This window comes from Pempheris klunzingeri, chromosome 6 (assembly GCF_042242105.1).
Source record: "Pempheris klunzingeri isolate RE-2024b chromosome 6, fPemKlu1.hap1, whole genome shotgun sequence".
Lineage (NCBI taxonomy): Eukaryota > Metazoa > Chordata > Actinopteri > Acropomatiformes > Pempheridae > Pempheris > Pempheris klunzingeri.
The window spans coordinates 10964507-10987821 of record NC_092017.1 but is presented as its reverse complement, the minus strand read 5'-3'; the positions used below and the strand labels follow the sequence as shown (position 1 = coordinate 10987821).

Below are 23315 nucleotides of genomic sequence, written 5' to 3'. Positions count from 1 at the left end.
TCGATAATGAACTTTTAATGTCAACCTTTATGTAAACATGGATGAGAAGTCCTTCAAGTGCTCAAGAAATGAAATTTGAACATTATGATAAGTGGACAAACAAAAAGCTGAAGAAGATCTACGTGAAATGATTGAAAGCTCCAAAACAGCTAAATGGACATATGTGGTGAGATTATTTTGCTAACTGCTGTTTCCGAGGTCAAAATGAACTATCAACCTCAAGTAACAGTACTTCAAGGCAGTGTTAGTACTGTGGTCGTAGCAGTTAGGGATGTTAATAATTAACCGTTTAGCTGACAATACTGATTAAACAGTTTAAACTGTTGAACACACAAGACAGAGGTCACGATGTGTGTCAGAGGCTGTAGTAGATGGAGTTCTCCACCCTGAACAGTGCGGACGACGCTCAGAGGACAAACCCACAAACGCTGGTCTGTCACAGGAAAGTTTAGGATGAAGATGTCCAGCTGGGAGAAACATCTCTGAGCCGCTGCTTTATATTGTTTGACCGGCAGTACTAGAAGTGGTAGTAATAGTAATAATGATGGTGGCCAAGACTGTGGTTGTATGTTGTAATAACTGTACTGATACTAGCTGAGACTGTATTTTCATGTTTTTTTTTTTTTTTTACTTTTAATGAAGAATATCCAACAATATCTATACATTTTAAATCTAACTTACATAAATGAAACAGAACAGAGAAAACACAGACTAAGGCACAAACTGCAGTCAAAGGCCATACCTAGTGGGAGTTCGAAGCGGGTGTCAAGCAGCAGCCGGTGAAACGTCGGGTCTTTGGTTCCACAGATCTCATTTTCTGCCATGATGGCATTGGAGTCCAGGGTCAGCCACTGGCCTGGACCCTCCTGCAACAGACGGAGGAAGGGGGCAGAGAAATTGCATGTGACTGCAACAATACTTAGTGCACAATAAATATGTCTTTTTGTGTGTGCTTGAAGTCTGAAGTTGTTTCTCTGTCTCTTTCCTATACATCTCAGTATAAAAAGTAAAATATAAAGAAATGAAGTCACTAAGGCACAAATTGCCTCACAGAGATGACTGGACTCCTGTGACTCTCTGTGCTTGGCCGCTGTTCACCAAGAAACAGTTACAGCACATTATCCCCCCCTAAAACCACAACTTGTGTTTTTTACATTTCTGTTTGTATGTAGATTCAAGAAGTGAGACACTATTAGTAAACTTTAGAGGTGCTGGTAGAGGCATTTTTGAACTGCAAAGAGAAGGATTTGTACTGAGCAATACCTTGTGTACAAACAAACAGCGCCTGAATATGAAATTTATTATTGATTATGCCAAATACATTTTATTTCACAAAGGCATGAGTGGATGTGTTATATAATGCAGCAGGACTACATTATAAATGAAAGCAGTATGCAGCTGTAAAATGTTATGAACTAAAATACTGAACACTGAAGCATTAAAAACAAATCTGTAGCACTAGTTTACTTACTGGTAGCCAGTGCTAAACAAAATACACTCTTCCTATGCAGTGGTAAACCAGCGGAAACATGACTTTTCTGTGACTTTATTATAATCTCTATTAGTACACCAGTGATTTATCACTTGCTGTTTTAATATGTACTCTTTATTTACTTGTTTTTTGTATATTTGTCATATATGAACATGTGGTAGCTATTGATCTGCACGTTGCAAATGTTGTCCACTCTAAATATAGAATGTTCCTATCAGTACAGTATACTTACAAGCGACATTAGACTTCTACATATTTGATGATGCTAGAATTTGAGAAATGTAAATGTGGCATATACACAGAAAACGCATTAAATTCAAAATACAATTTGTAGCTGCTAGTAAACAGCCACATGTTTAAAATTATTCAAAAGGCTCTGAGCACTCTCCAAGTTTCACATAATGGCCTTAATTATAATAGAAGTCATGTGCTTTCATTACCCATATGTCGATTAGCTGATTTTAATAATTGCATTCATTCATCGCTTACTCTGGAGTACTAGTGTACATGTACAGTAAGTGCAGCCAATAAAACCTAATGCTGGGAGATGTCAGAGCCGGAGGGGGAGAGAGAGAGAGAGAGAGAGGGTGTGTGTACCTCATTGGCCTGCCGTATGCTGCGCAGGGGGATCCATAAGGTGCCCACCATGGTGTCCCAGATCAGCCCTTTATTCCACACCTCCACTGTCAGGCCCAGATCCAGGCGGTTTATTTCGCTGCTCAGCAGAAAGAGGACGAAGCGGATTAAGAAAAAGAGAAATGAGTTAGGAAAAAGCAGGGTAAAGAAAAAAAATACAGAATGTTATAAAGAGTTGGGTGGAGACAGGGTTGTATACAGACACCTCACAGCACAGAGGGTTTTCTACAGAAATACAGTCAATGCCATCAGGAGCTGCACTTAAATCTGGTGATGGATATGCACTGTGATTCAATCTGCTGAGGGAAATGAGTCATTCAGCACGAAGATGGAAAGAGCAGGTGACTGTCAAGCTGCCAGCAGAATCTAAGAGAGAGCACAGATAGGACAGCACCAGAGACTATCTATATTTCTGTAAGACAAACAAAAGCGAACACCGTGCCTCATTTTTTTTCAACCAACACTCATATGCAGGTCAAGGTGATTGCAAATCTGACTGACAGACTATCAGCTCACTAAGCATCCCTGTTTATCCGATAGTGCATCTTCCCAAAGCCACTGGCTGTCTGATCAAAACCTAATGATAGCAAAGGCTTCCCTATGAAAATGCATATTTCTGTTTTCTTGGGACCGAGGAAGTAATGTGGCTAATGGCTGAACGGTGTGTTGCCTCACAAGAGGGAAAAAAGGAGAGGAGGAAAGGGACAGGAGATGGGGAATGCGAGGGATCTAAAAAGACGGGGAAGACGGATTATGCTGTCTCTTTTTAGTTCTGTTTAAAGATGTGGCTGCAGTAGGTCACACTTAAAAACAATGGGATGGCAGGACAAGTCATTTTTGTTGTGTTTGGCCATTTTTCTTCTGTTCGGTCAACTTTCTGGATTTATGAGGCGTAATGAAGCCTGGGGAAACCCACTACAATGTGTGTGTGTGTGTGTGTGTGTCATGTTATCCGCTCACTATTCAAAGAGAGAGGGGATAGAGAGAGAAGAAGCAAGAGGAGGAGGAGAGAAATAAGTCCTTTTAGGAAATATAAATGTCACAGCTGACCCTGCTGCCCTGTGTTGCACAACAGCTGCGTCCTGAATTGAGCCCTTGAGGTGACATCTCTATTCACGTGCATTAACAATATCATTATTTAACACCTATAGTGTGAAGCTATGCATATGTTAATATGGACTTAAATCTGCCTTCGGATACTGACACTAGATGACTCTTAGACTCTTAGTTTTTCGAACTATGTCAAACTAAATTTATGACCCCAATTGCGTCAACAAACGTTACGCTCATGAAATGTCTTTTTGTTTAAATACTTACATTTTTTGCATGAAAGTCTGTGTAATTAAAAGATATGTTCAAATTAAAAAGCCACTGTGTCAGCGAAGCCAGAGCTAAATTTGGCATCTCCATTACCCACAATGCAACTCGACTACCACTAGTTCTGTAGAAGATTTGGTTATGTTATACTAGTCGTGGCTAATGTAGCCTCGAGCCGATAGCTTCGAGCTCAAATGAGCATCGGGCTACAGAGATCTGGTTACCTAGCTTCGTTTGAACTCCACATCCCCAGATTTTCTTTATTTTCAAACTTGTAGTCTTCACCAACACCGACTCACGTGACACACTTGATCCAATCTCTCAAACCTGCCTGACCTCAATGGGACATATGCATAAGTAAGAACTGCTTTGCCAATGACAACCCATAACTTTGTGGGTCCAGTGGAAGATGAAGAGAGTAGACTCATTACACTACATATGCTCTTTATAGGAGAAAGCTGTGAGGGGAAAAAGTGAGAAAGGAGGTAGACAAGTAGTTGTGAAGAGTGGGGAGTGTTGTAAGAAATTATAAGTTGAACTAGGGCAGCAAAGACAGTCCACCAGTTAAGTGTCGTTGGATATGCAGATTTAAAGCGCTAAAAGAGGGAAAGACATGGTGAGATAAAAGGGGACAAGGAGCACTCACAACATGAAATCCTGCTCCCAGCATGGCTGACTGCCGCGCACAGCGATGGTTGTGCTCTTAACATTCTGCACCTTCAGGGTCACGTATGTGTTAAATTTCTCTGTAAAAAGTGAAATAAAAATACCATTAGTCATGTTACTGTGTGAGTGTTAATATGAAACATCCTGATTCAGCAAAAATAACCAACAAAGTGATGATATCTGCGGATCACTGGTCACAACTCACCTTGGGGTCCATCAAGCTTGGCTTTCTTCACTGCAAACAAATTGAGAAAAGAAACAGGAAATTAGACCAACTACAACACTGAATGTCCAAACATGCTAACATGAACATTTTCAAAGATTTCACATTTTATGCTACAAACATCCATTCAGCAGATCCACAAAGGCTTCTCTTCTGTCCATCAATGCTGGCCTCTGCCTCTTTAGTGATTGACAGTGCCCTGGCATTTTAGAGAGGGGGGCAGAGGGGTGGGGTCCTGCTCCTCTCAGCCTGAGACTCATACATCCTCTTTGGGCAGAATGCCACAATCTTAATATGAAAGACTGAATCCGTTCAGCAGGAGATGTCAGGACCTCTGAGTCACAGGGATAGAAGGACAGTTTGTGCGGGTGAGAGTAAAAGATGATACCAAGTAGGAGAGTGGCCACATGCCTCGTCCTGTCTGAATGATGCATGTGCATGTCTTCCTGCATGGCTGACAACAGTGGTGGATAAAAGGCAGACCAGTGCTGCTTTTCGTCTAACACAATAGACGAGGCTCTGCTGAGGTGCCACTGCCAGCTCCCCCACACAGGGACCCATGGAGGTACCAGACTGACTTTTAAAACCACAGTGACGTCAAGAACCTATTCATTATTCATTCAATCCGGCACCCTGCCGACACCCAACATCTCCATGTTCAGCAGTGAGGTATTAATATTCAGAGCTCTGGTTTTTTAATCCCTGCTGATTGCTTCTTTTCACTGATGTTAAGTTTCAAGAGAAAAAAAAATTCTGGGAATAATTTAAAATCAATCTAATTGGACCTCAACAACGATGCGTTAAAAACTCCCTGAGCATGTACGCTTCGATGCAAGGAGAGTGAGTCCTACTCTCGCTAATAGAGCGAACTAAATAAATAAACACTCCCTGTAGTTCAGTCGAGAAAAATTAGAGTAGCAAAAGTGATGCTGACAAAGAAACACATTCTGAGTCATTTTCTGAGTCAGTGACAGCAGAGGAAGCATGATAATCATTGTGGGCAAATTGGCTTCTAAAAATAGGATCACCACACCAAACCCTTGGGATAACGCTTATCGTTTAAAGATCGGTCTGATTCATGAGGCAGGTGCCAGAGTGAGTGGTCTGGCGGAGCATGTGCTTCTTAGCCAACTTCAAAGTAAAATCCTCTTCCTGGTATTTTAGCTGCTGACAAGGCAGTCATGCCTAAAGAAGGTTCTTTTGCATGGAAGCACTTAATGTACATTAAACAAAAAGGTGTTCAAATGACTCTTTTCTTTGCTTCAAATAAACAATGAATGGCAGATGCACCATATCTGCACCCTTGCCAACACTCTCCCTCTCTCATACACTACCCTGCTGTCACCATCAGCCACTCATCGGTCCTCTCTGCCTCTCAGTCAATCACTCGTTCTTACAAGTTCCCCCTGCCATGTGGCGAGTATGCACGTGTGCTCCCTTTCTATCTCTTTCTCTCGTGCTCCATTAATCTCTCTGTGCAGCCGGATGCGGGCAGAGCGAGCTGCATCCCCAACACTAAAAATAACCACTTCAGTGTGACAGGGGTGGGGGGTGCCGGAAAGGGGTATGCGTGTATGTGTGCTCACAGGCATAAGACTAAACCACCATTGCTGCAGTTACAGCACAGGGGAAGGAGGGAAGGGGAGTGGGAGAAAAAAAAAAAAAAAGAGGGTTACATATTTTCTGCAAACCCTCAACAGAAAATGTTGAGTATCTGCCACAGCAATTACAGAATCTCATTTTCTCTTTCTTTGCTGCGGAAAAATTTGAGAAATACATTCACCCGTGTCCTGGTGTAGAGGAGCTAAAGGGGCCTTTTATTTCCGGAGGTTTTCCAATCAAAAGCTGTCAAAGAGCCCACACTTCAGAGCAATTACACCGACACCAGGAACAACAATATAAACCCACAGAAAGGGGATGCAGTGAAAAGATATCCTAAGATTATGACAAAAAAGATAAATTACACAATTGAGTGAAAAATAGTAACAAAGACCGAGAGGCTATCAAAGGAAATCCTGTAGTATTATGCCAGATGAAACAGTCACACACCTACAGTATATCTTTATATAGGGCAGGTAATATATCAATCGTGGTGATTGGAATGAATGACTGACTACTGAATTAAAACCAGTGAGAAACATTAGATAACACAGGTGCAAAAACACAGTGCAGATTTACACTATATGTACAGTGTACACTGTATTTATTCTAAGGCTACATATGGTAGCATATGCGGCCTTGGAATCATTAACCACCAGATAAAAATGCCTAATTATATCTACTGTATATATTTCCATTACAACACAGTTGATCTTTGCTCCCAACTATTTCCAGCCTCCCAGTAAGCCCAGTCATTATTACAGTGAGACAGCAGTGTGTTTGAAATGGTAATAAGACACAGAACTAGCCTGGACTAGAAGGATGGTTTGGTGCTGAATTATATTCATTTCTAATGTCGGACTTTCTTTTGCAAAACTTCTTCCCTAGTGATCTGAATGCATATGTAAATAGTCTTAAATAGATGTTTGGATAGTGCCTGAATGAAAGAAAGTGATTCTAATGAGGATGTCTCGCACAGCTCACTCTGTTATAAAGTTATAAAGCGTGAATTGGCATCTCGCTACAGGGGGTGACAGTAAGAGGATGTTTGCCAGATCTGAATATGCTTATTCAGCTTCTGGGGCACAGGCTGTCATTTCAAAAGAGTACATCAAACATCACAAGACATGGAGGTAGAGTGTACAAACATCTGTGAGCAGGCAATGCCACATCACTGCTGCTGCAACGTTTATCAGCCCGACTCAGGGTACCATGTAGCTCAAGGTACACAGCCATCATCCTCTTTGTTCTTCATTCTTTTCTCTCACAGCCACCATTAAAAACATATAGTATCAATATAAACCTGGCTGTAGGCCTATAACTGTGTCTGTGTGGGGAAACTAATGAGAAAATCCCAACAGAGACCTAAAATACCATTGGGGTTGCTATGCCAACAAAGCTTCAGGATATAAAGGGACCACCAAATAGCCTGACTCTCAAGCCTGGCATCTGTGCAACCAGCTCTAGTGTCAACAATATAGCAGCCCATTCAAACACACTACAAGCCGGCTCCAACCTCTGAAGAAGCAGCATGAGGGAACCACTCTTCCATCTTTAATAAATCACGCATCTGAGTAGGAAATGAGCCCAAACTGGCCCAAAATTCTCAGACTGCATGGTGCAAATGTGTTCCTGATTGAAGACTCAGGAGTTCTTACAAAGTTATCAGAGTTATGAATTTATGAACAGTGCATTTTCTTCTAATTAAGAAGAAACAAAGTCTTAATAAGTGTATGTCTACAGTCGTTTGTCTCCCATTTGGAAAACCCCAAGTTCACCAAATCATATCCAAAATGACTTAACATCATAGATATACATACATAGAAACATCATAGGTGCATAGAAAAAAATGATACAATATAGACTATCAGTGGCTGTCATAATACAGTTCACTGTTATGAGCCAGTGCGTGTTTATGCAATAGGAAACCAATTTGAACACCATTCGGCAATCGTGAATGATTCAAAGACAGAGCAGGTTGTGTGTGTTGCCATCACAGAGCTCAATCAATAGGACAGATATAATTTCAGAATGCTGCAGCCAATCACGTGGCTTAAATAAATATTCAACTGTGGAGAAACGCGGTAGGCTACTGCACACGCCTTTTTTTGCGCGGAGAGAAAAAAAATAATTCTAACATTTTTTTTTTTTTTTTTTTTTTATCTCCGCGCAATTACGCATGAAAACTGAGATGAAATGTCTGCGCTGGAGATGATTTGTAACCAAGATGCTATGTGCATTTTGACATGAGACATAAACCACCGCACGCCTCTGTTACACAGGGACAAAGTGAGAGTGGATTACATCTTGTTTTACTATGTTTGACAGCAGCTGCCAGCGAGCACACACCTACTCCATGAATCGATCCGGTTGTAGCAACGCCAGGTTTTGTAAAAAAAAAAAAAAGAAAAATGAAGGAAGAAATGAAAGAAATGAACTCAGGCTGTCGTCAAATGCAGTGGGAGTATGATGCATTTCAGGGGAAATGATAGTCAAAATAATAAAATAGATTACAAAGCCGCAAAATTGCTGTAGATGATGAGATGCCTTCATAATTTGCCTTTTTAACGTGGTTTGCGTTAAACTGCTATTTAACAGCGTGGAAAATCTTAACAACATTCCCGTGCAAGATGGCTATTCCAAACAGGTAAATCCCCCTCCAAAAAGCTGTAAAGATAACACTTGGAGCTATTTAAGCTACTCGGGCTACAGCAGGTCGAGGAAACACAGCAAGTCGTGCCAAGACATGAGATGTTAGTTTTTCTCTTACCTCCAACACACAGCAATGACATTTCTTATATGCGCCTTTTGCACAGGGGTCCAGCTTCTTCACCAGCTTCCGTAATTGAGCTAATCTGAGCGCTGCACAGCCTGGGAATGAGTAGCTGGGCTGGGGATGGATGGATGGATGGATGGAGGAGCCTGCCGTCGCCAGCACAGAGAGAGAGAGACAGAGAGAGAGAGAGAGAGAGGACCTGGCAGGGCTCGTTTCGCTTGACAAAAATAAAAACCTTCACACCCGGAGAGGTGAACGCCAGCGTCTCAGTCCCCCCTGTCTTCTTTTAGGCGTGCCTGTCTTAATTTGAGAGTCTTTTCCCCCCGCCGCTTCTCTCTCAGCTCTCCGCTCCCCGACACACAGCCATCTTGTTCAGCTTCAGCACCACCGCTGCGTGGACAGCTCCTGGCAGTGACGTCAGAGCGGTGGGGATGGGGTGTAGTGGGGGGTGGGGGTGGGGGCAATGGCCTCTCCCTCCATGTTTTAAATACACCTCTCAAAAAATATTGAGTTTTAGTGTTAGTTCTAATGAATAAAATAATATAAGTAAAGACAGGCAGTTTCAGCTAAATGCTCCTAAACCGCTTAGCTTGGTGACTTACTGTCTCACTATCACTGTCATTACTTACTGAGCAGCACGCAAGAGGACTTCAGGAGTATGACTTCAGCAGAGACTTTCTTGTGAGTATGAGGCTCTGGAAGCAGACGAACTGTTGGTGCCCAAGTTCACAGAGCACAGAAAAGGGTAAATAAATATTTTGTCATAAAAACTAATCTTTGTATATTCAGGCTCAGCCGTGGTAAACTGTGTTTCATATTTACCACAGGTCACACACCCTTTAACACTGGTCCAGACTCATGACTTGCTTCCTGTGTGGGCCAACACCTCCCCCTGCTGGATCACACCATCCCCTGCATCTTTAACAGCCTCCCCATTAAGGTCAGTTCAACAAAATTTCAATCGAAACACTTTATCAGTTACTTCTAGTACTTTTTAAAGCAAAATTGCACACATTCACCTTTTGTTGGAAACATTTTCATTATTGTTTAATGCACATTTCAGAAAATACAAATATACTTCACAAATATATAATATTCTGACATGTGAAACTGCTTGTCCATTCAGCAACCTGCCATCACCGATGTAGAATCAAACATGTACAACCCAACATTTCATTTTCACCCTTTCCATTTTTTTTTTATGCATTCTAAATAATACTATATACACATTCCCCACCCACAAAATGCCAAATGACATTTATTGTAAACTAACAGTTTGGCTCATCTTACTGGACAGGTCATGGGCCTGTAGTCAACTACATATACTACAAAATAGGGTTCGGGTCAATCCAAATTTACGTAATGAAGGCAGTTCAGAGGATACAATTACATTACATTTAATTAAATTCCTCAGCTGTAAAAGCCCTGAATAACGCGAAACAGATGTACATTCACAAAAACTTGTGTGCATGAATATACATATTCAACAGAATACACATATTCATAGAGAAGAGGCATGTGGACGTGGACTGGGTGTGTGGTGAAGTGTTTGTACCCTTGCCTTTACCATCCTTGTCCTTGAGATATCCATGTGCTCTGTTGAATGGCACTGACATGACCTAATACCACTGAGCCGGTCACGTGTCCCTCTGATACAGGAATGAAAAGGTCTCCAGCTGGAGTCTCCTCATAACTTCTCACTGATGACAGATTAAAGCATGCAGTTAAAAAAAAAAGAAGAAAATATTCAGAGAATATTATATAAGAGCTTTGAGAGTTGAAATTTGACAATTGTAGCACAAATTAAATGTAAAATCGTGTTGAACTAAGGTCTAATAATAATGTGGCTAATTATGGATGTTTTTGAAAACAATTTGTTCCTCATCAGGGAGTTAATAGATTTGGGTAATGAACTTGGTACCTTTCAGGATACGGACCAAATTATGTCTGTACTACCGAGTACCAATTCACGTCGAATCACTGGGTGCAAACTTTTGGTGCCTGAGAGGACATCTGGGTAAAGAGTGAGCTCGCGTATGCGTTAGAGAGAAAGAGAGACTACGTCACCCCTGCAGCTTGTTCATGTCTAATACGCTCTGACTGTGACAGACACACTTTGGCGGGTTGGAGGTTGTAGGGACGGTTGTGCGAAGGGGAGAGGGAGGCAGGGAGGGGTTTTATCTAATGTGGTGTGTAAAATGTTCTAATAACAAAATGCTTGAAAGAAATAAAACGTAAGAGAGAGAGAGGCAATAAGCCTTGAAAGTCACAAAAAAAAAAAAAAGGCACAACTGGGTACCACACAATGCCGAATTCCAGGTACCAGTATTGGTTTGAGTGTGAGCGGTACCCAACCTTGGTTAAACAAGTTTACAACATTGAGTCTGAGATGTAAAAGTTACCTGTCCAGGTGAGAGAGGACTTCGCAAAGCTGGGTGAGCAGGGCGCGATGCTTGTGAGGGTTTCCCTCCAGCACTCCACTGAGGCGACTCAGGTATGAGTCCAGGTTCCCAAGAGACGCCGTCTCCCCTGTACCTGTTCAGAGAAGTCACAGAACAATAAGATCCACACATTCTCTTGAGGTGAAATATCATCGAATTTAAGCGCTGACGTGGCAATCGACTTCTTTGAAGAATTGGGCTTCTTATGAGTAATGAATGAATTTTCGTCAAAAAATGTATCTAATATCTGTCCATCTTCCCCCTTGCATTTCTCCTCTGATTGCTGACCTGGCAGGGCAACTGATGACAGACTGTTGACCAGTGTGTGTTTAATGGCCAGCAAGTGTTGGTGAAGGGCCTGGGTACGCTTCTCGTCCAGCCCAAGTTCAGCCTCCAGGCGCTCTTTGGCATTGTACATATCCTTAATGTGCCGCTGAAGTACTGCATTCTGCTCTTCAAACTCAATGTTGGCCTTACGAAGCCGCCGTAACTCAGCTTCTCGAGCTGAAACCACAAAGAGATTAACACTTGTGTGATATGTTTATGTTAGATGTAACTTACTGTTATTCGCTAATATCAAAGTAATCTCACAATTTTGTCTTCGCCTCACTACCAAGTCAAGTTAAACATACTGGGTTGGTTCTTAGTTTTTCTGTTACCTTTATTCTGATCAAGGAATTCCTCTGTGAAGATGGGGATGTCGAATCTGCTTGGGAGGTCAGAAGCCTGGAAGACATCATCAGCAAATGAACAACTTAACGGTGTCAAATGTGTGTAAAAAATGACATTGCAGACAGTGACAAGACATGCATGTGTCAAGTACCTTTGATAAAGAGGATTCTGAACTAGTACTGATGATGACAGATGGAGTGTCTTCTGAAAGAGAAAAATGTACGTGCACATTACAACTCAGATGGTCATGCAGTTACAAATATACAGTATCCTCTTAGTTGCCCTGGTGATGTGGTGGTTATTCAACATGAAAAACAAAAAAAATATATACGTCCCCGTGTCCAACATGATGGGTGCTGGATCTAGAAACACTCAGCAGAATTGAGATAATAAAATCTGCTCCCCTACAACAAAATTTTGATTTGCCTTGACATTTCAAGCACAGGGCTCTTCCTCAGACATCGTATGATGCCCTTTGTATGTGATGTGTAGTTGAAATGAATGAATGAATCAATCAATCTTTATTCATATAGCGCCAATTCATAACGAATGTTATCTCAAGACCCTTTCCATAAACAGCAGGTCTAGACCAAACTCTTTAAGTAAGAGAGAGACTCAACGATTCAAGAATTCAAATTTAAAGATGAGCAAGAATCAGGTATTAAGTGCACACCCACAGTATTGTGGTAGGGAGGTAGGTAATATGGGGCAGTTAAGATGGCGATTCTATGGATGCATGAGGAAGAGCCTTGTGCTTGAAACATCACAGCAAATAAAAATTGTTTTTTCTACAGTGGTTCTTCACCATGGCATGAAAGTAGAGTTCAGTTGTCACCTTTCTTGATCCTCTTGTCCTGTATCTTGGCACTGGTGATCTGATAGGCCTCGGTCTGCTGATATTCCTTCAGTTCCTGGGCATACTGCATCTTCTCCCGCTCCGCCTCGTCCAGGTAGCGCTGTCAGCACCCAAATAATTTTGAATGTAATGTAAAATTCTGTCTTGCTAATGGGCGGGCGCTTCATTATTTGGAATAATCTTCAAAAGCATTATTCTGTGGAAATTGGTCATGTAGTACATCTAATCATAAAAAGTTAGCCAGGAGGCACATTTCATAACCATCGAGCTAAAACACACCACAGACGAGAAATATCACGAAAAATCTAATCAAATGCACAGAATTTGAGGTCTGCAACACCTTTATGAAAGTAAACACGACGGACGATGACGCTCTTTGCAGCAAAACTCAAATACAGCAATAAAGCGACGACACCTGCAATTCTATTCATGACTGTGGTTTCTGTGTACAGCTGTGAATACCAGTTTAACTAGCCCAGTAATAAAACATCATTAAGTGCTCAAAGTAATATGTTGTACTGAATAAATCATGTTTAGTGATACATGTAACATGCAAACCTGTTTGTCATTCGGGGCCAATCGTGTCCACTCTGCTCCAAGCCTCTTAGTGATTTCTGGGAAAGGTAAGTCGGGGTATCGGGCCCGCATGTGTTCTCGCCGTTCATTCAGGAAGCGGACATATCCTGTTACTGGTGCCTTGGGACCGTTTGGCAGCACCTTCTTTCTTTTCTTTCCCTTTGGCCAGCCTCTCTTCTTTGGCTGCAGAGAGGGGGGAGCAACATTCTCATGAATGCAGGGGGTGCTGGCTCATCTGTGCTACTGTTACCTGCTCAGTACACAACAACCATAACTGCATACTAGGTTTGCAACAAACAATTATTCTCAATTCCAATTAATATCATTTCACTAGAAATGGTTTGGTCAGTAAAATAGCAGCAAATAGGTGAAGAGAGAAATTGCTTGTTTTGTTTGGACACAGGTTTAAAACCCAATATCAGGAAACATTCACGACTTATAAGCTGGAATCTGACTTTTTTCTGTTTAAAAAATCTTTTAAACAATTAATCAAAAATTCTTTTACAATTGACTAATAGTTCCAGGTCTACTATATACACTCTAATGCAAAAGCCTTAAGCTTATTCCGTCAGGTACTTGTTTTGGAGGGGTGTTATTTTCATTTAGGAGGCTTGCAGTTGGCAGTGCTGTTAAACTGTATTAAGGTTAAGTAATACATATCTTGTATTTTATTTACTGACAGCGTGTGTCCTTGTTATTTTGTTTATACTATTCTGCTGAACGGTAAACATTCAGACACTGCCATAAAAGGGCTCATGTGCTCAGCCATCCTACCCCATCTAAATATAAAGTTAAATACATTTGTAATCATTTGTCCTCTCCTGTAACATTGTAACCTTTATGAGGGTAGGATTATTGCATGGCTACTGTATCAGTTTATTAGTATTACTTTTTGCTACATAATACAAAGGGAACGGAGTGTATGGTGAAAACTTTTCACATTAGATGGAATTTGGTATAGAGGTGCACAATCAAAAAACATAAATATAAAAATATAAACTAGAGAACCTTTCAATATTGAATATGTGAAAAATATCCTAAAAACGTATACTATTTCTGTTTTTATAAACAGAAATAGTCAGTCAGTCCAATATTTGTTTGTAAAATTTGGCAGTCTCATTCCTCCAACTGAGGAGCAGTTGACAGGCCCTGTTGATCGTGGTCAGCTGTAGCAGTAAGTTACCCACCTCATCCTGTGGTTGGTCTGCTGAGTGTGATGGTTTTTGCTGATGTGATGCATCACTCTGCTCTTGTTTGATACCTCCCATGTTCTCCGTCCGTGCAAGTGACAAAGTGTGAAAATTGGTCTTAATCCTTTAAGACTGTACCATGGGAAGACGTCTGTGCAGAATAACACGGGATATGTTGTAAAAAAAAACAAAAAAAACAACCGATGCTAGCAAAGGTACAGTTCTGCATTATTTCCCTGCTCCTTAAGCTAACCTGACTGCTAGCAGTTGACACACAACGGACAATATGGAGACAAAGAGGTCATCTAAACGGCTCTCTCATCGCAAAGAAAACGAAGAAATACGGGAAAATATGCATTCATGCAAACAATGATAGTTACTCACTCGGGATAATGGCAGTTTTGTCCAAATATTTCTACTTTTTATGGATAGCCGTCTTCTACCTCAACGAATGCTGATTCCTTCGGCCAAACAGGAAGAGAACCCCCAGTCTGTTGTCTGATTGGTCGGTACGGAGAGACGTGATTGGTTGCCTGGATATCCCCCAGGAAACCCCTCCTCCACCCAAAACCAGTATGAGCCGCATTCAAACCATTTAAACCAGTATACGAAACTTGGAGATATTTATTTACATGTATACGTATAGAAACCTATGTAGAAAAATGTAGAAACACTCAACCTCAAAATTATACTAATGCATAGTATAAGTAAATGTTACGTGGTAACTTACCACTGACCGGCCCAAATGAGTTTAACATTTATGAAATCACCGACACGAAAATCTAAAATTATAATTGTAAAGGCTCTCAACTGATTAGATAGATTTTTGATATTTAGGGTCACAGGTTTATGGTTTGTTTAAACAGTTTTGTTACCATTGTCAATGTTTTATGCTATTCATTTATAACATGAATGACATTCAATTGTTTGTATATGAAACTTGGATGAAGACACGAAGTAATATTTCTCGCTTCGATAACGCCAAAATCACATGGCCACCGCTAACAGCGCGCCTTGTGGCAGTGGTCATAAGCTTTATTTTGAAAATCTCCACCGGAAGTGGCAGTTTACCATTACGTGTACTTTGGCGCCATGGATGTATTATAAGTTCTTAAAATAAACAAACCAGCCATATTTGGCGCCTGGCGTACTTTTGAGGACACTAAAGTGGACAGCTTCACACTCATATGACACTCAAATAGCACTGCGGATAGGAAAGGCAGTGCCCTTTATAGAACAAAGGGAGTGATTACAAACACAGCCCGTCTATTTCTAAAGTCTACTGTATATAGGACGTTTGATCCGACCACGAAATTGTAAAAAAAAAAAAAAAAAAAAAAAAAAAAAACTCCATCAACATTGATCCAAAACTAAGACCATTTGGAACATGCATAGGTTAAGCATTCAGTTGAAGAAAACCAGAAACAATCCAATAATGCTGCTGACCTGCTAGTAGACCATCGTTTCTAGTACAAGAGGGGCAAAGTCATGGACTTTGATCCATGACATGTTTGTTGGGTCGTGCAATTTAATGTTGTTCTTGTAATGTTCAGCATTTGGTACACAGTGGATTACACCACTTTACACACAGCCACATTTCAATGACCCATCATTGAAGACAGTATATAGCACCATCAGTGCCAATGTTGAAACAAAAATTTAGTTGAACTTCCAACATTGTGCCATAATAACCAAGGCAGTTATTATATAATGTACTTCCTCTTCCTGGCAGACACTTCAGCATGTTGCAATGGTTTTATTAGCACAGCTGAGATGTCACCTCAAATTTGGCTTATTGACACCAAAACTAGTACCAAACAGCCACATGGGGGATTGATATATATATATATATATATATATAGATAGAGATATATAAAAAAATAAAGTAAAACAGCTTCCACATTAAAAACACTGAACCAGTAAGTTTTTATTTTCTTTTATTATCGTTTACAATTTTTGTGGTTGTTTATTCATAATGGTCTTTCCTTTTGGCAAACATTAGTGCTCACTGTGCTCTGTACAGTCCGGTCCCACAAAGTAGACATGAAATTTGTTGCGTGACAAGGAATGAGGCAAGTTGGGTTCAGGCGTTTACAATTTGTCCAGGTAGTTATCCAAGGCTGGAACACCTTCTTTGAGACCCTTACGTTTGCGTGTCGCTGCAACAACTATGCCTGGCTTGGACACGGGGTCCAGTGGGTCTCCAGGGAGGATCTGCCAGTGGTCAAACACACACTGTGGGAAGGCCTGGCCACCAGTGTTGGAACGAAGGTCAGCTGTGAAACCTGGGAATGGACAGAGCAAAGAGTTAGCTGTTAGGAATGTATCCTGCCAGGCTGTTAACATTAAAAAGGGTGAAAAAAGGGTCACCGAGTGTGATTGTGCAGTAATCACGAATGTAGGACTGAAATTTGTTTTCGCACTCTAGCTGATAAGGGGTCATTCAAGATCACATGGTGGCTATAAAAACAACAGTTTCGCAAGTACCTAGCGAACTAAACAAACCTAACTGCTAAAAGGGGGTAAAGTATTGTTGCCATGCCAATTTTTCAAAGGGGACTTACCAAATGACTCCATGACAGGCAGGTAGGCCCTGGTGAGACGCATGGGTGTTCCCATGACGCTGATTTCCTCAAACACATGACCACGCCTCCTGGTTAGCACACCGTAGATGCCACCCACTGCAGCTGCAGGACACTGCAAAGTAGATAGGAGATATTCAGTCACACTCCAATTTGTGAAAAAAACAGGCAAGTCAGCTGTGGGGTATCAAAATTCTGGTAAATAGTTCAACGTGTGATAAGCAAATACCTTTGTAACCAAACAAGCTTTACCAGCCTTGCCAAAAAGTTATGACAAACTTGAGCAAGTTTTCAAAGGTTATTTGTACGGCTGATATATAATCAGGTTATTCAAAAAATAATTCTACAGCGGCACTTGCCTGGATCTCCACCAGGTAGACGGGCTCCATCATTTTGGGCTCAGCTGTGAGCTCACATGCGTACAAAACTCTGCGAGCTGTGGGAATAATCTGGCCACCACCGCGATGAATAGCATCTGTGTGGAGGGTCACATCATGGATGTCGAAGCGAACGGCACGCATGTTCTCCTCACAGAGGACACCCTAAAAAAAACCCACCAATTTCAGATTAGTACAGTCACTGATTATGGGCCAGAAAAGAACAAAAACATAATCTGGTAGATTATATCAGAATCTAAGGCTGTTTTAAAATGAGCATAATGAACAGTGAATACTTTCATACTTTGGGCTCCTTACCTCCTTAACTGCCCATTGGAAGCCAGCCACAACACTATCCTTGATCTCATTAAGGTACTGCACTCCCTTGGTCACGTCCACCAACATGTTGGGACCGCTTCCATCAGGTCCAAAGCACCAGATCTTTCTGGCCTCACCCACATCCCACTCATACTTGTCGGCAAGGTAGCGGGCACGGGCCTTGAGCTCTTGACGGGCGCTGACATCACCCTTCTCAATGTCCTCTGCCAGACCATCTTCCAAGGGACGGGCCTTCATGAACAGACGGTTGTGCTTGTTGGGCGACTTTGACAGACACACAATGGTGGATGCCGCACTGACAGTCTCTCTGTAGGACACCACTGGATCAGATTTCTGAAAGAAAACAGCAGGTTTCAATGTCAAGTTGTTCCACTCTGGGGATAAGACTGACTTTCAATGATGAAATTTCACAATGTTTTGACTTTTCTAGAGTTGAACCCATCAGTGCAAGTGGATTTTACTGAAGAACTCATATTTACTTAAATGTTGCTTTAAATTACCTTCAGTGGAATGCAAGCATGATCCTCCTCCAGATCCTTCAGACAGATCTCCAGATGAAGCTCTCCAGCTCCAGCGACAATATGTTCTCCAGACTCCTCAATGATACACTGCACCATGGGATCGGACTTGGCCAGACGCTTCAAACCCTCCACCAGCTTGGGCAGGTTGGCAGGATCCTTTGCCTCCACAGCAACTCTCACCACAGGGCTGACACTGAATTTCATCACTCTCATGTTATGTGCGTGCTCATAGGTGGTGATGGTTCCTGTCTTGACAAGATACTGGTCCACTCCAACCAGACCCACGATGTTACCACACGGCACGTCTTCAATGGCCTCAACGTAACGCCCCATCATCAAAATGGTCCTGGTGAAGAGCAGCATGTGAGTGGTAAAGACTAGATGACAGACTATGACCTGCCTTCACACAACCGATTACCAACCAATTTATATGCAACGTAGCAGGCCAGATGTAGAAACAAACCTCTGAATTGGCTTCAAGTAGAGATCCTCCTTCTTTCCAGGGACAAAGTTTGGTCCCATGATGCGCACTTTCAGGCCAGTGGAGACACACCCAGAGAACACACGACCAAATGCATAGAAGCGACCCTTGTCAGAGGTGGGGACCATCTTTGAGATGTAAACCATCAAGGGAGCCTTAGGGTCACAGTTCTTGATACCTGGGTTAAAAAAAGAAAGAAAAAGTTTGAGAACCACAACCGATCCAAGCCACACTTGGCTTTCTAACCTGCTTAGTCCTCAGATGAGCAATTTACTGAAATTGTACTTGTGCCATTTATGTTTCAACATTTTGTTCGTATGCATGACCAAAAGTCTATCAGCTTCATACCCATTGCAGCCTCATCATCTCCAGGTCCTTCATAGAGCAGCTCGCAGCGGTACTTCTGGGCAGTGACAGGGGAAGGCAGGTGGATGGTGATCATCTGCAGCAGGGCTTCTCCGGCAGGCAGCCAGCGACGCATAACAGCCTTCAGGAGAGGCTTGCCCTCCTTGTCCTTGTCCTCAGTATCCAGCTTGATATCCAACTTCTCCACCAGTTTGGCAGTTTCCTCTTTCTTGAAGTTCATGATGGCATCAAACACCTAAAAAGGAAGTGCGCCTAAGTTAGTAGGCTGCAATTTAGCATAGCCATGGATGTTAACAAACTACTGTTTCTGTGCCTTATTCAGACTGAAGGTTATCATCACTGGTTACTCAGGTCAAAGTGAAGAATGTTTACGTCATCACTTGCAGGCACAGAACTAATTTATTTTGCTCACATTTATCCAATGACAATTTAAATTAACACTGCCCTGTTTTTCAAATTTACTATACCAACATAACATTGAATAGAGTCTTGTTACCTTGAAGATGGGGTCCAGGATAAGAGCAACAAAGGTACGGGGGTACTTGGTGCCATCAGCACCCGTGTCAGTCTTGAGGAACTTTCCACCATCAAAGTACCTGGAGTAATTCATAAAAAATGTGTAAGGATTTACAAATACATGTCAGAAACAGCTATACCCTTTGAAATTTGAAAAAACAAAGCTACTTGTTTTACTTGCAACATCCTTCTCTGCTACCCAATGAACTTATTTGCTAACCAAGCTAGGTTTTTAGAGACCCACCTGTCACCCCAAAGCTTCTTCATCATGTCCTCGACCTTCTTGCAATGTTCAGCTGGTGTCAACTGGGTGTTTCCCTTGGCAGCAAACTTGGCTGCGTACATCTCAGCAAACTGCTTCAGGGTGAAAGCCCATCCATGGAGTCCAGAGCCAAAGCCAACAGTACCAATGACTGGATCAACCTTGGAGAGTTAAGGACATCGAGTCAAGAATGAGTACATTTAAGAGAACTTTTCAATGAATGTTACATAAGTAAGGCTGACACTTAAATTCACCGAAAACCCTTCATTTTGTCGTTTCAGTGGAACAATTAAGTCAGTGAGAAACCGGAGTGGAATCACAAGTGTGAATCACTGAGCCCTGAAAGGTCATATCTTTTACTAAAAGGAAACACAAAGATGTGTCAAGATGCACAGCAATGCTCAAGAATATCAATCGCATGCCATCATACCATGACTATTTTTGTCTGTATAGTGTGTTCTAACACTGAGGTCAACTGAAGTTGCCACTTACCATGAGGTTGCCCATAGGTCCATTTTCATCTTCTCCATAAGTGGAGATGATGACATTGACCGACTCAACAATACGCTGGAAAGTCTGGTAAAGGTCTTCAGGTTCAAGCTGCAACTCCAGCAAGGCACGGTCCATTTTGTTCATCATCAGGACTGGCTTGATGCGCTCACCAATAGCCTGACGAAGCACTGTCTCAGTCTGCACACAAACACCTGAAAGGGATATACAATGACAACTTAAACCATGGATATGCAGATTAAGTCAAATTTTCTCACGAGTTAAATGTAAACACAATCACAAATGCCACCATTTTTTTTTTTTTTTTAAACTTGGCAAATCAGCACTCCCAAGTTTTCCTGTAGTATATTTTAATGCAAAAAACAGGGAGAAAAAAAACAATGCACAGGAAATTCTTAATAATTAACAGCACACCATCTAGTGGCTAAAGACTACATATTTTGTAGTAGTCCGAGTCTGTTTCTAAGGAAAAAACAATGTCATTCAAACTAACTGACCTGCTTTTACAACATTGTGAATCTGACTTGGCCTCATTTAATTCTGTGTGCAAGAAGTTGCACTGTGAGCGTTTTCAAATTTCATTTGCACTGTGTCAGCTGGTTTTAATCTTGGAAAAAAAGAAAAAGAGAATCCAGTTGGGGAGCTCACATCAGCCAATGAGAGTTTTCATCCTTGTCCTTACCAGACACGCAGTCCACTACAACCAGGGCTCCATCAGTCACACGGAGAGCAGCAGTCACTTCAGAGGAAAAGTCAACGTGCCCAGGAGAGTCGATCAGGTTGATCAAGAAGCCCTGGCCATCCTTGGCCTGCTTGATGAAGGCCAGGTCATTTTCACCCAACTCGTAGAACAGGGAGATGGCGCTGCAGATCAGACAAGTTAAGAGAACTTTAATAGATGAAGTCAGGTGTAAAATGTCATAACTCAACACAAAAACAGACCACCCGATAAAGAAAAAGTCTGGCAAAGCATCACTAGTAAGTTATTCAAGTGAAAAAGAGCAATTTACTTTATCAGCAAATTCCAACAAACTATTTTTGGACCATGGACAATTTAACAAGTGACTGCTGAAAGAACGCCACTTTAATTTAAATATCCTCTGTATGTCAAATGCAGACCTACTATTAATGCAAATAGGGAGAATTAGGCAGTGTAAAAGTGCAGTTGGAAATAAAATGCTTACGTAGACTTGATGGTGATGCAACGTTCTTGTTCATCTTTACGCGTGTCAGTGAAGCGGGTCTCTCCAGCACGGGCGGAGGCAATGATGCCAGCCTTCGACACAAGCGAGTCAGTCAGAGTTGACTTTCCGTGGTCGACGTGTGCAATCACAGACATGTTACGGATGTTGGCCTTCTTGTCCATGATGGTACGGATCTGGTCTATAGTAAAGTTCACCTGTGATGGGGCAGAGGCAAGGTCAGATTAGAAGTGTCACCTCCAAAAATTAAAAATAAAAAACACGAATGAAAACGCACTGCAAAGTGGCATTGCTGAAAACACACAAGCTGCGTATCTACTGAATAACTCGGATACTTGTCACGTTGCACTGGGGCAGGGCACTTTTATTGATTAACACTTTCAGCACTCACAGGCTGTCGACAATAGCTGCTGTGCTGACTCAACACAAACCGCCCCAGGGCGTTGGATGATTTATCCGCACCCTTAAGAGAACGTAATGTCGCAGTTGTTACGTTCTCTTAAACAGGTCTCACAACACACCCAACAAATTACAGGTTATCGACACATGAACCCAATTAATGAATCGCCTGTAAACAGACCAAACCAGGCAACTGCCGGCATAATGTCGGCACGAACAGGCCACGTGTACACTCTTTGACACTGTGCTAAATGCTAACTTTAACTTGATGGCTAAACTAGCTGCTGTGCCGGGCAAAGCGAAACGCCGGCAGAAGATTCCTCCAGCTCTTACAACTTTTAAACCATGATGTTCACTCTACTACAGACAACATATTTAACAGACATATTCAAAGTCGGCTACTTTATTTTCTTTTTTAAATCGATACTAGAATTTCTTCCCTGTAACACGAGCTAGCGTTAGAGGAAAGTTAGCCGTCAACACATCAGTGGCGTCAGCTGACGTTAGCCATTTTATTCTCCCCTGAAGACAGGCACATTTCCTCCGTCATAAATGCTTCAAGTGAAGAAGCAAACCACTTTGAACAGTTTTAAACTGATAACGCCTCGGTGGCTTCGGTCTAGAGCCTCATAGGCTCCCTCGGCCTAACGGTACAGATATCTGAACGGCTGCCATTTTGATCAAAGCACCATCCGGAGAACTGACAACAGGCATAGCATCCGTGAAAAGCCCACTGGAGTAGCTTAATATTAACGTCGAGGACACCTTGTGAGCCTGATAAACCAATAACAATAAAGAGAATTATGAGCAGCTCACCATTTTGGCGGATGGTTAAGGATTCGCTTGGTGGAGAAACGAGACAGGCAAATTACACTGCCCACCTCTCGAGGGCTTAGGCAGGGAAGAGGCCGATGACGACACAAAAGTGGACTTTATATGACGTGCGTCATGTCTGTGCGTCATCACGTACCAATACAACGTTCACCACCACGTAGCTCGCAGCTTCTGCTCTGCCTTTAATGAAATAACTATATTATCCCAAACTAAACATTCATGGAAAGGACAATAGCGCTTAGGGATCTTATTAATAAAGAAATTGCAGTGTAGGAGTGTTCAGTACTAACGACTTTTTCCAAAAATAAGCTCTGGAGTAATGTTCCATTGTTCATCTTTTCTTTGGATGACAGTTTTTTAAACCTAGGATGTAATATTGGAAGTACCAAAATCTAATACATTTACCCCCCCCCCCCCCCCGACAATATGTGTTACAGAGCTCATAAAAATAATAGGGTTTATTTCTCCGAACAAAACGTGTA

The 23315-nt window shown here is 41.8% G+C and overlaps 3 protein-coding genes and 1 non-coding gene across 7 annotated transcripts in view; all 4 read right to left on the bottom strand.

The window, feature by feature from the left end:
* unc13a (unc-13 homolog A (C. elegans)) overlaps positions 1-8725 on the bottom strand; it is a 46744-nt gene extending 38019 nt beyond the window's left edge. Inside the window, exons 1-5 of the mRNA XM_070831816.1 lie at positions 8704-8725; positions 4317-4346; positions 4092-4191; positions 2090-2207; positions 743-866 (exon numbers count right to left, since the gene is read on the bottom strand). Coding sequence (XP_070687917.1) covers positions 743-866; positions 2090-2207; positions 4092-4191; positions 4317-4346; positions 8704-8725 — 394 coding nt within the window. The remainder of the gene's footprint in view (positions 1-742; positions 867-2089; positions 2208-4091; positions 4192-4316; positions 4347-8703) is intronic.
* A 1009-nt stretch (positions 8726-9734) lies between these two features.
* On the bottom strand, positions 9735-14907 carry hmg20b (high mobility group 20B). 4 transcript variants are annotated; one of them, XM_070832117.1, is made up of 9 exons: positions 14829-14907; positions 14442-14595; positions 13237-13437; positions 12658-12778; positions 11974-12026; positions 11810-11876; positions 11439-11654; positions 11112-11244; positions 9735-10409 (listed from the first exon to the last, which is right to left on the bottom strand). In XM_070832117.1, the coding sequence occupies exons 2-9, from the start codon at positions 14520-14522 to the stop codon at positions 10397-10399; spliced, it is 885 nt and encodes a 294-aa protein (XP_070688218.1). In that variant the 5' UTR covers positions 14523-14595; positions 14829-14907; the 3' UTR covers positions 9735-10396. The 4 variants fall into 4 exon arrangements, with proteins under 4 accessions (XP_070688218.1, XP_070688217.1, XP_070688220.1 ...); XM_070832116.1 differs by having other exon boundaries at positions 14442-14576; XM_070832119.1 differs by having other exon boundaries at positions 11974-12023; positions 14442-14576.
* Positions 14908-16364: 1457 nt separating this feature from the next.
* Positions 16365-22908, bottom strand: LOC139203276 (elongation factor 2b-like). The gene is made up of 13 exons (XM_070832972.1): positions 22816-22908; positions 21583-21797; positions 21081-21262; positions 20381-20592; positions 19871-20049; positions 19607-19706; positions 19093-19345; positions 18727-18922; positions 18243-18609; positions 17722-18075; positions 17386-17568; positions 17009-17141; positions 16365-16729 (listed from the first exon to the last, which is right to left on the bottom strand). Exons 1-13 carry the CDS (start codon positions 22816-22818, stop codon positions 16536-16538), a joined length of 2571 nt encoding a protein of 856 aa, XP_070689073.1. The 5' UTR covers positions 22819-22908; the 3' UTR covers positions 16365-16535.
* Positions 19427-19494, bottom strand: LOC139203304 (small nucleolar RNA SNORD37). Its single transcript, XR_011584391.1, has one exon. It is a non-coding gene; the product is annotated as a small nucleolar RNA SNORD37 (small nucleolar RNA).
* Positions 22909-23315: the final 407 nt, after the last annotated feature.